This window comes from Urocitellus parryii, chromosome 11 (assembly GCF_045843805.1).
Source record: "Urocitellus parryii isolate mUroPar1 chromosome 11, mUroPar1.hap1, whole genome shotgun sequence".
NCBI classification, from domain to species: Eukaryota; Metazoa; Chordata; class Mammalia; order Rodentia; family Sciuridae; genus Urocitellus; species Urocitellus parryii.
In genome coordinates, this window is record NC_135541.1 from 3581149 (window position 1) to 3596249 (window position 15101).

Here is a 15101-nt window from a genome sequence, read left to right on the forward strand (position 1 = left end):
GGGCGTCTGGGCCCCTGGGAGACCAGGCACCTTCCGGGGACAGGGACGCTCACCTTCATGCGGAACACTTTCTTCCCACTCCGAATGGCATTATCCTCAAAGGAAAACTCGTTCTCGCGGATCACAGAGCGGCTCTCCTTGTCCCCCGTGTAGGTGACCACGTAGAAGTCGGGTGCCCACATCTCGAACTCACGTTCCCAGTTGATGATGGTCGACAGGGGCGCACTGACCAGGTAGGGCCCCTTGGAGTGGCCCTGCCAAGAGAGACCGAGGCAGTGAATCTGTCTGCCCAGAGCTGGCGCCAGCCTCTGCCCACCCACCTGCCAGCATGCCCACCTCTTTGTACAAGGAGTACAGGAACACGATGGTCTGCACTGTCTTGCCCAGGCCCATCTCGTCGGCCAGGATGGTGTCAGTGCCCTGTGCCCAGGAGAAGCGCAGCCAGTTGAGGCCCTCCAGCTGGTAGGGGTGCAGCGTGCCACCTGTGGAGTCGATGTACCACGGCTGCTTGTCGAACTTGACCGTGGGCTGTGGGGAAGGGAGACACGCTGAGTCCTGGGCCACAGGGTCCACCCTCCAGGCTCTGCACGGGCAGCTGCTCCTCCCTGGAACCCTCCTGCTCCTCCCTGCCGCCCCAGCCCTTCCTCAGGCCTCAGCTGGAAGGCCGACTCCCTCCCTGGCCTATCTGCTGCCACAGGTCCTCCCCAGCTGGCCCTGTACTTCTCCTTCCAGGGGCATCTGATTGTTGCATTCTCTATCTGTGACCCAGGTTGTCATGACCCCCCCCCCAAATCCTGCTCCCTGCTTCCCAGATGCCCCACACAGTGCCTCTGACGCTGGGGCACTTGTCCCTACTGTTGGGTGAGTGACAGAATGAACGTGGATCTGGGGACTCTCAACGGCTGCCAGAACCACCACCTCCACTTGGCCCAGGACATCACCTGGGCCCTTCATGCTGTGGCTGCAGGCGCCTCTCTGATGAAAGTTCTCCTGAGGGACTAGACCCACTGCCTCTCCCACACAGCTGACACCCTGCTGTGTGTCCCTGCCCAGGGCCCTGGGAGAAGATGCTTCTGGAACAGGGCTCAGGGCTCATTAACCCCCCAGTGCCACCCAAGGGCCAGGCACTGTTAGACACCCCAGGGAGCTCTGCTGAATGCACTGGCCAGCATGCCTCGCAGGTAGGAATGGTGTGTAACTGGCACGCCAGCTGCCAGGCTGTGGGCATGTGGGTGAGTCCCAGCACATGAGGGTCCCGAGAACGCGCCCTCCTCCACAGACAAGCCTGGGCCAGGGAGCCCTGGCCATCCTACCCTGCTGCCCAAGTCTCAACTCACGTCCACAATGGGCGTGTCTGGCGGCTTCTCCTGCTTATCATCCTTCAGCTTCTTGCCCTTCTTGATCAGCCGCTTGGGCAGTCTGGCGTCCTCTCCCAGCATCAGCTCCCTGGGAAAGAGCGTGGGTGCAGGAGAGCTGAGTTCAAGTCAGGAGGGGGACCCAGGGGCCCGCACCTGGTGGCTGGATCCCGCAGCCCACCTGTGGCCCCAGTAGGCCTGCTTCAGGTTGTCATAGTAGGGGATGTCGATGTCATCAATCTCCCAGGTGCACTGGTCATAGGGCAGGTCTTTCCACTTGATCAGGTAGTGGACATCCCCCTTTTTGTCAAAGCTGCAACACAGCAAATAGGTGGTGAGGGAGGGGCAGCCACTCCAGGCAGTGGCCACTGTGGGGGCCTCACGTGATGCACAACCACTTGTGCTAGTGGTCCCCTGAGATTCTGGGCCCACCCAGGAGGAGGGTGCCAGGGCAGTGGCTCCAGAGAGGTACAGCAGCTTGCCCAAGGACACACAATAGAAGAGGGTCTCTGATAAGTGACAGACTGGAAGAGAAAGGGTCACTGAGGGGTCAGGACCAGCATCCAGAGTCCTTTCCAGCCTCTGCTGCAGGGATGAGTCACATCCAGTCACAGGCTGGACACAGGAACTCAGAATCTCTGTTACAGAAAGTTCTCTCCTCTGTCTTGTCCCTTTTCTAACTTTAAAAACCCAAAGGACTGGAAAATGCAATGTCTTAAATAAAACTGTATTTAAAATTGGGGGGAAAAATAAAAGGACAGTATCCATCCCAGGTGAGGGGCCTTTCTCTAAAAAGCAGGCAAAGATGCAATTCCCACAGGTGGGATGGCCTCTTCCAAAGAGCCCCAGGGGCACTGGACCTGATGCACAAGCCCAGAAGCACACAGATTGTTTCTGGCCAACAGGAGGATCCTCAGGAACTTCCACCCGAGTAGAGCAGGTGACCAGGCCAAGGAAACACAGCTGGGCTGGGGGGCCATGCACCCCTAAAGGGCAGTGGCCAGGCCAACAGGTGGATGAGCAGTGCTGCAGCTGGCCTGGACACCATCAAGAAGCCAGACCAATCCCAGTCACCATGGAAACCAGTGGATTCTTTTTCAGCAAATAATTGGTTGGTACATGGACTCCAGGGAATAAGTCCAGGGGAGAGTTACCTGTTCCACGTTAGAAGCACAGAGGAAAACTGCTTTTAACATGCAATTTAACAAAGGTAGACGCTGTGGGGCTCAGGCTTCTCTAGATACTGACCCTCAGAAAGGGCCACTCTCAGTGAAGTCTGGGGACGGGCGGGGGCACTTCACAGTCAAAGGGAGGAGCCTTTTCAAGTTGCACAGCCCCTCCGCCCTGAAGGCCACCCCAGCAAGGCCTCTGCAAGCTCCTTCAGCCTGACAGCAGCCCACTTCATAAGACAGACAGGCACAGGGAGCCCACAACCATGAATCCCAGAAAAATGGGGAGCTGGGGTGGAAATGGAGCACGGAGCACCCAGCAACTGACGATCAAGACACTCCCCAAGGCACGCAGGGCAGGAACAGCCACCAGATCCTGAGCCCCTCAAGGGCAGAGCCACAAGTTCAGGGCGCAAGCAGGGAGTACAGTACTCCAAGCTGGGTCCCCCTCCAAGGCCCCCTGGTGGCCACCACCTGCTTCCTAGCACCTGAGCTAGAGAATCAGCAGGTGCTGCCACTGCCCACCACATGGAAGTCAAATGTTCTCTCAGAACCCTCGGCCTCCTCGTCCTGGCCTCCTGCAGCCTACGGTCACCAAGTCACCTGGAGAATTCCCAGACGGCTCAACTAAGCTGCCACAGGGGCACGAAGGTTAGCACAGTGGCTAAGAGAGTAATCCTACCCCCAGATGCACCTGTTCCCTCTGCTCTGCCACCTGTTGTGAGGCTTGGGACACTGACTTATCCTTGCTGGTCCCCCACACTGCCCGATGTTGGCTGCTGTGATAAACGTGGAGAATGCTAAACCCCTGCACCCCAGCCTTTCTGGTCCTCAAAACCCTCCTGTGGGCATCCAGCTGACTCAGCAGGATCCTGGGAATGCGAGGCTCCCCGACCCCGTTTCCGCTCTGTGTAAGGTTTACAGGCTGGTTGTCAAGTTCCTCTTTTCTCCATATGACTCTGCCACTGTCCTCTATAAGCACATACAAGTGTGTCCTGGGCAGAGGGCCCTTCTAGCTGGACAGTCAGATCACCAGCAGCGGGGAGCCCGTGGCCTCTTCCTCCTGCCCCGCTGCACCCATACGTGGCTCTGAGCAGCAGCCCCAAAGGCTCCAGGCTCCCAGCCCTGTGCCCATCTTACAGAGTGAATGGACCACTGGTCCCGGCTCCACAGGTGTCCGCCTCCAGTGAGGCTCAGGGCTGTCACCACCCGGGGCACACACCTGTGGTTCAGGATGCGATGGATCATCATCCACTCGGGCTTGATGCCGTAGCGGTAAAAGCGTTCCTCCATCTTGGCGTACAGAGGGTCCTTGTTCTTCCTCTTCTCGCTCTTGCCGTCCTCATCCCCAGAGCCATAGTCAAAGGGTGGCGGCTCATCCATGTCATTCTTTCTTTGGTAGTTGCGATACATCACCGTGTGGTAGAGCTCCAGCTGCTCACAGAGCCCGGCAGTCACCAGAGGTAGGTGGGCTGTGTCTCTGTGTCCCTCACCCAGCTCCCTACCCCCAGCCCTGATCCAGGCAGGACGACCCTCCCCCTCAGCTGCCCACTCCCAGCAATGCCCTTCCCCCAGTGGGTGGGCACTGTGTGTCAGCCCCTTCCTCATCATCCAGAAGGGCCAAGAGTCTCACACCAGGCCATGCCTAGCACAGCCACACCTGCCCACGAGCCTCACCTGTAGCTCCTTCACCCAGGAGCAGTGCCAGTAGGAGAGCCCAGCCCACTTGACAAAGAACTCTCTCTCGGGGATACCCTCCAGGGGCTTGGGTGGGGGCATTCCCGGCTCCACATCGGGTCCTGGCAGCCCCACCGTGAAGGGAGCCGGGGGCTCTGTCCACCTCCAGTGTAGGATCCGCTGGACTTTGCCCTTCAGTGGGGGACACTGTGGACACAAGAGGGTCCCCAAGTTCAGGGCTTAGGCACAGGGCTACACCCCAGGGCTCCCACAACATCAGCTGTCACACAGGCTCCCTCCAACCAGATGCAGAGTCCCCAAGTCAGAGGAATACCACAGTGACTCCACGGCACCCACCCCTGTCCACAGGAACCAGCACATGCTGTGCCTGCAGGAGATGGGCAACACTGAGTCCATGTGCGTCCTTTGCACTTGACTGTGAGCTTCCTCACACCTGGAAAACCTGAGCCAGGTGAGGAGATGGCCATACACACAGGACAGATGGAGAAAACGTGGCCCACTCAGCCAGGAACAGCGGAGCGGGGAGCAGAGCCCAAGACTCAGCGTTCCCCCACTTATGGGTCCTCCCACTGCCCATTCCCTGCCTAAACCCACCTGAAAACATGCCACATCATATCCTGACCACAAGCACCTGTGGGGCACAAGCTCCTGCCTGGCACTGAAGGACAGTGCAGCTCTGTCCCCTGCCTCACCCCAGGCGGGGCTGCAACCATCCAGGCACTGTGTATCTGAGCTGGCTGGCTCAGAAACCCAGTCTCCATCAGCCCAGAAACCTACTGGGGTCCTGATGGACCCTGGGCTCCAGGGAATTGCTGACTGGCAGAAGTGATAAATGCAGGGGCCGCAGATCCACCACCTGTGCACTGAGCATGCTACCCTGACAGGGCTCTGAGCAGCCCTGGCCCTTGCAGGAGGCGGTTCTGAGCCACAGCTGGGCTGGGGCAGAGATTGTGCATGTCAAGAGACAGCTCTGCTGGAGGGGGCAGGTCCCACCCCTGCCACCACCTGTCCACATATCTTTGTCAAGCCACCTGGGGTTAGGTACAGCCCTGAGTCTGTTTTCTCATCTTCAAAATAGGGCCTCACCTTCCTCCACATCTAGGACTACTGTGGTGCCAAACCACACAGGAAGGCTTTCAGGTATACACTGCATGCCACAAAGCCCCACAGGCGGCCTTGCTTTAGCCTAGTGAGAGCAAACGCCAAGGAGCAGAGGAGGAGAGGAGACGGGGAGTCAGGTAGGACCAGCCTCCTCCACTGGCTCTGGTCAGTAGATGGGACACCTCCTTGCCCCACCCTGACCCACCTCCATCCCTACCCTACAGGGAAGGACCTGGACAGAACTAAGCTCCTGTCACCTCTCATCACAGGGGGTTTTGCAGAACAGCTAAGAAGGCTGCACCTGTCCAACAGGGCTCCCAGGCTCCTATGCAACACAGACACACATGCACAGACACAACACCAGCCCAGGTACACAGTGGCCAGGGCTAGCCACAGCACAGGCAGGACCACAGGGCACGGGGGTCCATCACTTGGGTGGCAGGGTAGTGGGGGCCAACTCAGAGCACAAGGCCTTCACAAGCCTATAGTCACTGAGGGGCACCTCCCTGCAGAAACAGGGATTCAAGCGTCCCATTACCCCAGTCTTGGGACAGAGCCAGGGCCAGGGTGGCTCCAAAGATCTGGGTCTAAGTGGACAGTTCTGCAGCTGTGTGGCCCTAAGTCACTTCACTTCCTTTCCTGAGCCTCAATTTTCTCATCTAAAAATGGGAATAACAAAAGCCTGGCTCTTGAACGCTCAGTAAGGCTAAGGGAATGAGGTCTGTGCCAAACTTGGGGCAGAGTAAACGCTTGCTGACGGGTAGCTGCTAAGAAAGGGCATTCAGAAGCCACACAGGCCCGGGGGCGGGGCCTCGAGCACGGTGGGCGGGGCCTAGAGCAGGGTGGGCGGGGCGGGCGGGGCGGCGTAACACTCACAGTACAGCGCGGGCAGAGCCATTCACCGTTTGGGATCTCCGGCAGCGGCGGGTTGAGGCAGTGCAGGTGGTAGGAGGAGGGGCAGGCGTCGCAGCACAGCAGCTCGCCGCCGTCCTTGCACACCCGGCAGAACTCCATGTGGTCGTCCTCCTCCTCCTCACAGCCGCCCTCCTCCTCCTCCTCGTCGTCATCCTTCGGCTCCCACTGGATGCCCTCCTTCTCCTGGAGGGGTGTCCAGGTGGAGGCACCTTGGGACGGGTCCCCCAACTCCCGGCCCGACTCCCCACCACGGGTGCGGGTGATGGCACCGGGTCCAGGGAGCCAGGTGCCGTCCCTGCCCTCCCCTGTGGCCGCCTCCACCGGGGCTTACGCAGTGCGGGCAGCTCCACTTGCCCTCGGGAGCCTTCTCCAGCTCGGGGTCGAGGCAGACGAGGTGGTAGGCCCGCGGGCAGGTGTCACACAGGATGATCTCCCCCCCCTGCTGGCACACCTCGCAGTAGTCCTGGTGGTCCGTCTCATAGCCATCACCATCGTCAACTGGAGAGGGGGAAAAGGCAGCAGTGGAGGGGCCGTCCCCCTAGTGATGCATAACCATCTCCATCACCCTTGCCTGACAGATATTCAGTAGGTGCTTAATAGATGCTGGGTGGATGACTGGTCAGTGTGTGGACAGGATGGACAGGTGGGGGGGTGGGGGGATGGGGGGGTTGGGGGACCTATGGGGTGAACAAATGCTGGGGGTGGCTTAAGTAGGAAAAGAGAGGAGATGGATGGAAGATAGATATAAGGAAAAGGAGGGAAAGGTGGATGGAGGAACAGAAAAATGGATGGACAGAAAGATAAAAGAGAGGGAGGAAAGGGGACAGAGGGATGAAACTAGGGGGTGAGAGGATGAAGGGGTGTTGGTGGGTGGGGAAAGGGGTGGGTGACAGGGTGGCCAGTGGATGAGTTTCTCCAGCCCTACCTGCCAGCGCAGACCCTTGGTGGCTCACACCCAGGGTCCTACTTCTTCCTCAGGACACCCCTCTCTTGTGATAGAAGAGACCAGGGCAGTTGAGGAACAACAGAGCACCTTCCTGGCCAAGACCAGGGGAGGCTGAGGCCTGAGGATGCCTCCCCACGTCCCCAGGGACTGTCTGCACGCTCTCTCCCTAGATCTGCTGCTGGACACAGCAGGTGCTCATCAAGTGTTGGCAATGCCCCCATATCTACCAGGAGGGCCTGGCAGCCCTGCAACAGGAAGCCCCACTCACTCCTCCTCTTCTTGCGCCGCCTTTTGCTCTTCTTGCCCAGAGCTGCAGAGCACTCAGAGCGCACGGAGGAGCTGTGGATGCTGGCACTATCCAAGTCCGACTCCTCCCGCTCATCTTCCTCACTCTGCAGAGGAAGGGAGGGGGCCTCTGAGCCAGGGATACCCAGGGCTCATCCAAGGTCTTTGCTTGCCTGGATGGGTGGGGTGAGGCCATGCAGGGCCAGGGGAGGCTTTGGAGACTGCTCCCTGGGGTTCACTTCCCCCACATCCAGAGAGAAGCCTCATGCCATAGCCCAGCCCACTGGCCCAGCCTGAGGTCCCCCCACCCACTGAGCCCTGCTCTCCAGCCCCCAGGCACTTCCACATCTGCACCTCCACACCACTCCCCAGGCCCTGCCCTCCATCCTGCCAAACTGCCTGCAAGGGGCAGACCTAAGGAACCCCCACCCAAGGAGTCTCCCCAGGCCTCTCCTTGGCCGAACCCACAGGCCAGTGCTGAGCCAGGTGTGGCGTGGCCTGTCTGCACGCTCTCTCCCTAGATGTGCTGCTGGACACAGCAGGTGCTCATCAAGTGTTGGCTAAGCTGACCTGGACCACCAGGTCTGGGGTGGGCCATCCCTTCTGCTCCATATTCCCCTTCAGAGCAGCTAAACTCAACAGCTTCCAACTTCCTCTCACCTTGCAGGGCTGAGGGGAGGGGAAAAACCCTCCACACACAGAGAAGGGTCAGAGCTGGGCCTGGGGGTGGAGGGATAACCAGGGCTCCAACTAGCCTGGTCCTACATACCACCTCCCCGGGCCCCACCCTCCCAGTGTACCCTGCTACCTGGATGGAGCCGCAGCTGTGGCAGCAGGAGCCAGAGAATGTGGGCTGGGGAAAGTTCCTGCCCAGAGCCCAAGCTAGAGGGGCCTTGGAAAGATCCAGCCTCTACCCCACCAGAGCCACAGGGAAAGCCCAGCAGGCATGCAGGGAGAATGAAGGGGAGGGGGCCCAGCCCCCAGCCCCCAGCCAGCTTAGGAGAATGAAAGGAAAGCCCACTGTCCTCGGTCCCCCGGGCCCTCCCCAGCACACATGCACATACACACATTCACACATCTGCATGCACACGCACACACGCACACACTTAGTATGCATGCTCACATACACACTCACCGAAGAGCCCCTCTTCCTCTTGCCACCAATCCCCCCAAAGCGGAACTTGAGCCCAGCCACCTTCTTCCCCTTGCCCTTCTTCTTCCCGTCTTTGGAGCCTTTAATCTTCTTCCTCACTCCAGGCCCTGAGAACAAGGGTCATGATCACCAACTGCCACTTCATGAGGGGACCCAATGAGGTTTTACCATCTCCCTTTTCAGATGAGGCATGAGGGCTGGGGACACAGGGAGTCCCTGCTTGAGTCACACAGCAGGGAAAGGGAAAGCCAGAGACTGACCTGACCCACGTTTGTCTGCCAGGCCAAAGCACTGGCCCTCTGCCAAGGGCACCTGCCCCTACACTGTCCCCACCCCAGCCAAGGAAGCCCCCATCCGCCTCAGCAGAGCCACCAAAGGCACACCCACCCGCCTGTGGTCCATGCTTGGGCCCCCAGAGCTGCGTCCTGAGGCCAAAAGCCCTTCCTACAAGCAGGCAGGGCAGGCCCCTCCCACAGCTGCCCCCCAGGGAAAGGCCGGCAAGTTGAAGCTAGCCACGGGGCAGTGAGCCACCCCCAGTGGCCCAACCCACTGCCAGGAGAAGCAGAGGAGGAGAGGTCCAGCGGCGGGATTCACACCCAGGTGGCTTTCGCCGAGGCCCTCTTCTGGCCACACTGGGGACAGGACTGGGAGTCCCACTGCTCCCTCTGTGATGCTACAAAGAATCTACTTCAACAGCTCAGCTGGGAAGCAGCGGCTCAAGAATCAATAGCTGGGCAGCTGGAGCCCAGAGGAAATAAGTGGATGGGCAGGTGGTGGATAGGCCAGGCCCTTCCTGAGGTCCTGGTGACAAGGGTCAGGCAGGATAAGGTGCAGGGTCAGACTTGCCTAGCAGGCCCCCTCCAAGACCCAGCAAAGGGGTGCCAGGCACGGCACCACGGCCTTGTCCCAGAAACCAATGCGGCTTTTTTAATATATCCCTTGGATTTAACCCAGGGGTGCTTTACCACAGAGCCAGCCCTTTTTATTCACTTATTTATTTAATTTTGTGACAGAGTCTTCTCTAAGTTGCTGGGAGCCTTGTTAACTTGCTGAGGCTGACCTCAAACTTGTGATCCTCCTGTCTCAGCCTCTCAAGTCACTGAGATGACAGGAGTACACCACCTCACCCAGCTACCAATCTCCTTGGGGCTGAAAACCAGGGTCCTCAGATCTCCTCAACCCCCACCCCCATCAAAAACCAAAGCAGCATCCAGGAAGGCTGAGTTACTGGAGATGGCACTAGGGAGCACCCTGGGAGACCCATGTCCCCAAACCCAGGAAGCCAGAAACCTCCACCCAGAATGCTCCCTGGGGCACTTCAAGTCTCACAGGGCCCTGCTGCCCTCTTCTGTCCACAACCCCTAGCCCTGAGTCAGACTGGATCTGGACCTCCTTCCTGGACTCCAGTCTGACCATACCAGCCCCTTACTCCCAACTCCTGCACCTCCCTGGATCCTAAAGCCAGAAGGGGCAGGGAAATGATCCTCTAGCTACCCCGCAGGCCTGGACAAGGACTATGCCACAGTGGCGCCCAGAGGAGAGGTCAACAGGCTAACCCTGGCCACCTCCAACTCCAGCCTGCCAACTCCCAGAAGCCCAGGACACTCGGGCCTCCCTCCTTCCCACCATCCCAGGTAGAGGGGCCTGCTGGATGGCCAGGCACTACCTCCAAAGCTCTGTGCCCATCATTCCCGTTCCTCCCTACCCCACAGGTAGACAGGACCAAGCTCGATGCCACATGGCCACAGAGAAAGGGCGGGTCAGCCCAAACCCCCTGGTAAGGAGTGCCCAGGTGCCCAGCAGGGCGTGAGTCCCCCCACCTGCAGTCTTACCCTTGCCCTCTTTGGTCTTAGCCTTGCGGATGGGCACTGGCTGGGGCACCTGCTGGGGGCTGATGGCCAGTGGCGGGGCGATGGTAACCGTCTCTACGGCTGCGGCCACAGCCGCCGCAGCTGCTGCCGCAGAGCTGCCCTTGAAAGGGTTATTGGCACTGAATTCCCGCCACTTGGCACCTAGGACCGTCATCATTTTGGACATGGGGATCTTCGGGTTCCTCTTGGCAATGAGCGGCCTGTGTTGGGAGAAACAGCCAGGACATGAGGGCAGAGCCGTCCCTTCTCCCAGCCCCGCAGCCTCCAGCAGCAGCCCCATGTTCCCTGGCTAGCGAAACCAGGTAGAAAGGAGGACAGGGAAGCGCAAAGCCAAGACAAGAGTCCACCCCAGACACTCCTGTTCCCTCCTTCACAGCGGGTGAGTGGCTAACCAGTGTGTAGACCCCGCAAGATCTGAGAGGACAGAGGGCGCTGCAGCAGGTGGCACCCAAGAGGAAGAGACAGGAGGACCCAGGGCAGGCCAGCCAGGGGAGGCCTGACCACCTGTTAAAATGAAGGGGAGGGACAGGACCCTCCCCTGCCAGCCCTGCAGGTCAGTGGTTAGCCTGACAGCCCTCATCCTGGGCTCTGCCTCTCTGTCCCAACCTCTGACTTGGTTGCCCCCCAGGGGACAGACCCACAGATGCCCAGCTGCAGCATCCTGGACCCCAACCCACCGGAGGAACTGGCTGAAGGCCTTGTAGTTGGTTAGGGTGTGGTAGTCCTCCTCCGAGAACAGGTAGTCCACATCGTCCAGGCCCCACTCAGCCATGAGCTGCCCCGAGGACTTGGGCTCCTAGGGAGACAGAGGCCAAAAGTGGAATCAGAGGTGAGGTGGGGGTCCCCCAATCTGCAACCCAGATTCCCCCAGTGCAGTCCTGTTTGGCCCCTGAAAGGACAGGTCAGGTTCTAAGGACAGGAAGGCAAGTCCTGGCCCGGGTAGGGCATGGGTCAACGGCCTGTCCAGGGCAGAGCTGAGAGGGTCCTTTAGCCAATGCTTCACTTTCTGGATAGGACACGGAGACCAGGGAGGTGTGGAGACACCCCAGCCAGCTCTCAAAGAGACCCATCCCAGGGGTCAGATGACCAGATGGCCACGCTGTCCCATGCAGGCTGTGACTGGATGGGGAGTCCTGCAGAATGGGGCTGAGGAACCCTAAGCTCTGCACCTGCCCTTAGCCCTGAGGACACCTAGCCTGAGCTCTGCTGACCCCACAGAGGCAGAGAGGGGTGCACAGAAACAGCCTCCACCGGGGCCCACACCCTGGAATCCCCCACCTCTCCGTCTCAGGGCCCTGACTCCGTATACCCCTGTGCTGCCTTCACCGGGGAGCTGGGCTTTCTGCTCCTGCAGTAGAAAGTCCCCTGGTGGTACATGGCCTCCCTGGCCCCCTGGAGCTGAGGACCAGGCCTGCCTGACCAGCACTGGAGAGCAGCTTGGGAACCTGGCTCCAAGAGAGCTGGACACCCTCCCGTGACCAACCTGTCCCTACCATCCCTGCAGGCAGCTGGGCCCTTCAGCCCACCCCAGGAGAGCAGAGCGGGCATGGAAGCTAGGCAGTGGATGACACTGTTGGGGGACCCTGAACTGCTCCCTGAAGTCAGAACTGTCAGCCCCTCAGCTATCACCAGTCGCAGATGACTCACAACACACCCACTGATTCATGAGAGCACTCAGTGTGGGGACACCCCCGAGAGAGCTGCCCCCCTCGGCACCTCCTAGCTTCAGTCATTCCCACCGGTGTTTCCGCCCAGCAGCGGCTGAGCTATTATCTATGGAGCATTCATCTTTATGCTGTGGGGCTCGAGGAGCAAAGCCCTCCTGGTGACTCAGGGTCATCCTCCAACACCGAGAGTGGAGGTCCTGAGTCCCAGGGGGTGTGAGGCTGAGCCTAAAGCGTGGCTTTTTCCCATGTTTCCGCACATTCATGGGAAGCCACTCGTCCCCCAGGAAAGCAAGACCATTCTCTGCAGCTGCTCTGCTCCAAGTCCAGCAGGAGACTTGGGGAATGCCCACTGGCTCGGGCAGACTTGCAGAGCAAGCTAGGAACGAGGTTCCATTCCCACCCTAAGCGGGGCTGGCCAGCTATTGCTGGCAGAGAAGACTCTACTTTGTCCTGCTCCAAGCAAAGGTTCCTGACACTTGACCCAAGCTCATGCTGTCACTCTCCCCAGAAACAGGGGCAGGCGCACGCAGGCAAACCACTGCCAAGAGCAGCCAACACATCAGCAAGACACGCAATTTCCTCCACCAGCTCCCCAATCTGCCCCTCGTTATCTCAACACGTCTCCAGGAGGCCTGGCCATTGCACATCTCAGACATGGTGTCCAATGTCCACGGTGCACGCTGGTTGGGAAAACCCGGGATGGACTCTCAGGCTGGAGGGTAGAGAACTGGAGCTCCTCCAGCCCAGGCCACAGCGGTCACCTTTAAGCACCCGTCGTCATTGTCATCCTCGTCCTCGTCCTTCTTCTTCCGCTTGGCTTTTTTCTCCTTCTTGTCCTTGAGTTTCTTCTTCTTCTTTTTGTTAGGGGAGTAGTCACTGCCTTCGCTCTCTGACTTCTCTTCCAGATCCTCCTCATTCTCTGAAAGCTCATCGTTGCTCCCCTGGAAAAGAAAGGGGCACAGTGAGGGCCTCAGAGGTCCCAAGAGAATTGAGGGTCCCGGGCAGAAGTGTGGCTCTGCGAGCAGCCTGGCCAGGTTAGTCAGCCCACCCGTCCCTCATCCGTGTCCAATACTCACAGCTCTGAGCCAGCACAAGTCAAGGGTCTCACTGCCCGCTGAATGAGAAGTGCCAGTCAGGCAAGGCCTCCCGCAAACCAGACCCTCTCCCAAGCGAGACGCAGCCTGCCTGGCCCACCCTCGAGCAGCTCCGGTTCCACGTCCTCTTGCTTTTCTGGTCAAAGCCAGGCTTCTGAGGACTCTGGGATTGTGACTAGTCTTGCACAATGGTACTGGAACCCAGGAGCTGATGGTAGAGGTCACCACAGCCAGAGTCCAATACCAAGGTATACAGAAAAAGCCCCACGCAGGAAACAATGTCCCTACTGGTGCCCACCCAGGCTCCAGCCCTGAAGCCCTGCTACTGCTGCGCCCCAGGAACCACACCTATCAAGCCACACCTCAATTAACATGGGGCACACCCCAGGTTTCTCTGCAGCCGGCTCTCCAGAGGCTGCCAGGGCACAAGCCCACCTTCCCCACCACCCCACACTGGCCACTTCTCTCAATATGAGACAAGGTAATTTAGGCAGCTCTTAAGCCTGGCTTCCCTGATTTAGTCTCCTGTCTGAACAGGCAGAAAATGGCCCATTTATATGGAGATAAGGGTGTTTATAGCCAGAGCATCCCCACCAGAAAGGTACTGCCCCAGCAGAAAGCAGTCTCCTCCTGGCCCTGAAGAAAGCAAGTGGGGCAGAGCCTTCCCAGTCCCCTTGGGCTGGGGTCTGGGGGGAGAGGCTGGCACTGTGGCTACAGACAGAGCACTCGGCCTGTCACTCTCATGACTACAATGAACTGTTTTCAAGGTGAGCGACGAGAGGCATGGGGCTGGGCATGGTGGAGCACGCCTGTAATCCCATCAGCTCGGGAGGCCGAGACAGGAAGACGGCAAGTTCAAAGCCAGCCTCAGCAACTTAGTGAGGCCCTAAGCAACTTAGCAAGACCCTGCCACAAAATTAAAAATAAAAAGGGCTGGGGATGTGGCTCAGTGGTTAGGCCCCTCTGGGTCCAATCCCCAGTCCCAAAAAACAAGGCAGGTGGGGTGGCATAGGAAGAGATGGAGAGAGAACTCGGGAGATGAAATGTGAGCTCAGGGACCGGCAGTGGGACAGAGGGGAGCATCAGAGAGTGGGGCAGGAAGAGAGTGCAGAAGACGGGGAGGACGGGAGGGGCAGCGGGGTCCGCCTGGAGAAGCCATGAGGGCCCCAGCACAACTCTCCCTTTCAGGTCGCGCTGTAAAGAGCTATAGCCGGGGAGGCTGGGGCTGGGGCTCAGTGGTAGAGCACTTTCCTGGCATCTGTGGTCACTGGGTTCCACTCTCAATGCCATATACAAATAAAATAAAGGTCATCAGCAACAAAAGGAGTTATGACCTAACCTTTTCCCAGGAGAGAGGCTCTGAACAGGCACATCCCCAATGGCTAGGTGAGAATGGAGGCCACTGAGGGGCTCTCCCTGAGATCAGGCCAGGAAGGACCCCGCCAGGCGCTGCCTACACTTCCCAGCTCTCCACCAGGCTCCCGCTCTCAAACCTCTTACGTCCACTAATCCCCAAGCCAACAACGCCAGCAGGTAGCAGAAACAGGGCCTCCTTGCTTTTCTGGAACTGCGGTGTTTCTCAGAACACTGACTTGACCACACCCGGAGCAGGGCAGCTCCCAGCCCTGGCTGCTGCCTGAGCCTGGCTCTTAGGCTCTTCCACAGTCCTCTGAAGAGCTGGGCATCAGACAAGAACATCCGTTTTCCCCAGTCAAGAAATACAGGCTTCACCCCAGCAAAGGTAAGGAGGAGGGTGAGAGCCTCGGGGAGCTTCAGCACCATGGACAGCAGCTGAGGCAGCCCAAGGGAGGGAATCCAAGCAGCCCTCAGCTGCCTCAGGGCGGACC

The 15101-nt window shown here is 59.2% G+C and overlaps 1 protein-coding gene across 1 annotated transcript in view; it reads right to left on the reverse strand.

The window, feature by feature from the left end:
- The window catches only part of Chd5 (chromodomain helicase DNA binding protein 5), a 55607-nt gene that overhangs the window by 25828 nt on the left and 14678 nt on the right, over positions 1-15101 (reverse strand). The window contains exons 3-15 of the mRNA XM_077791096.1: positions 12922-13101; positions 11171-11289; positions 10455-10693; positions 8605-8729; positions 7453-7576; positions 6570-6736; positions 6200-6421; positions 4202-4408; positions 3747-3958; positions 1537-1668; positions 1338-1446; positions 337-528; positions 54-254 (exon numbers count right to left, since the gene is read on the reverse strand). Of these exons, the coding sequence (XP_077647222.1) occupies positions 54-254; positions 337-528; positions 1338-1446; positions 1537-1668; positions 3747-3958; positions 4202-4408; positions 6200-6421; positions 6570-6736; positions 7453-7576; positions 8605-8729; positions 10455-10693; positions 11171-11289; positions 12922-13101 (2229 nt within the window). The remainder of the gene's footprint in view (positions 1-53; positions 255-336; positions 529-1337; positions 1447-1536; positions 1669-3746; positions 3959-4201; positions 4409-6199; positions 6422-6569; positions 6737-7452; positions 7577-8604; positions 8730-10454; positions 10694-11170; positions 11290-12921; positions 13102-15101) is intronic.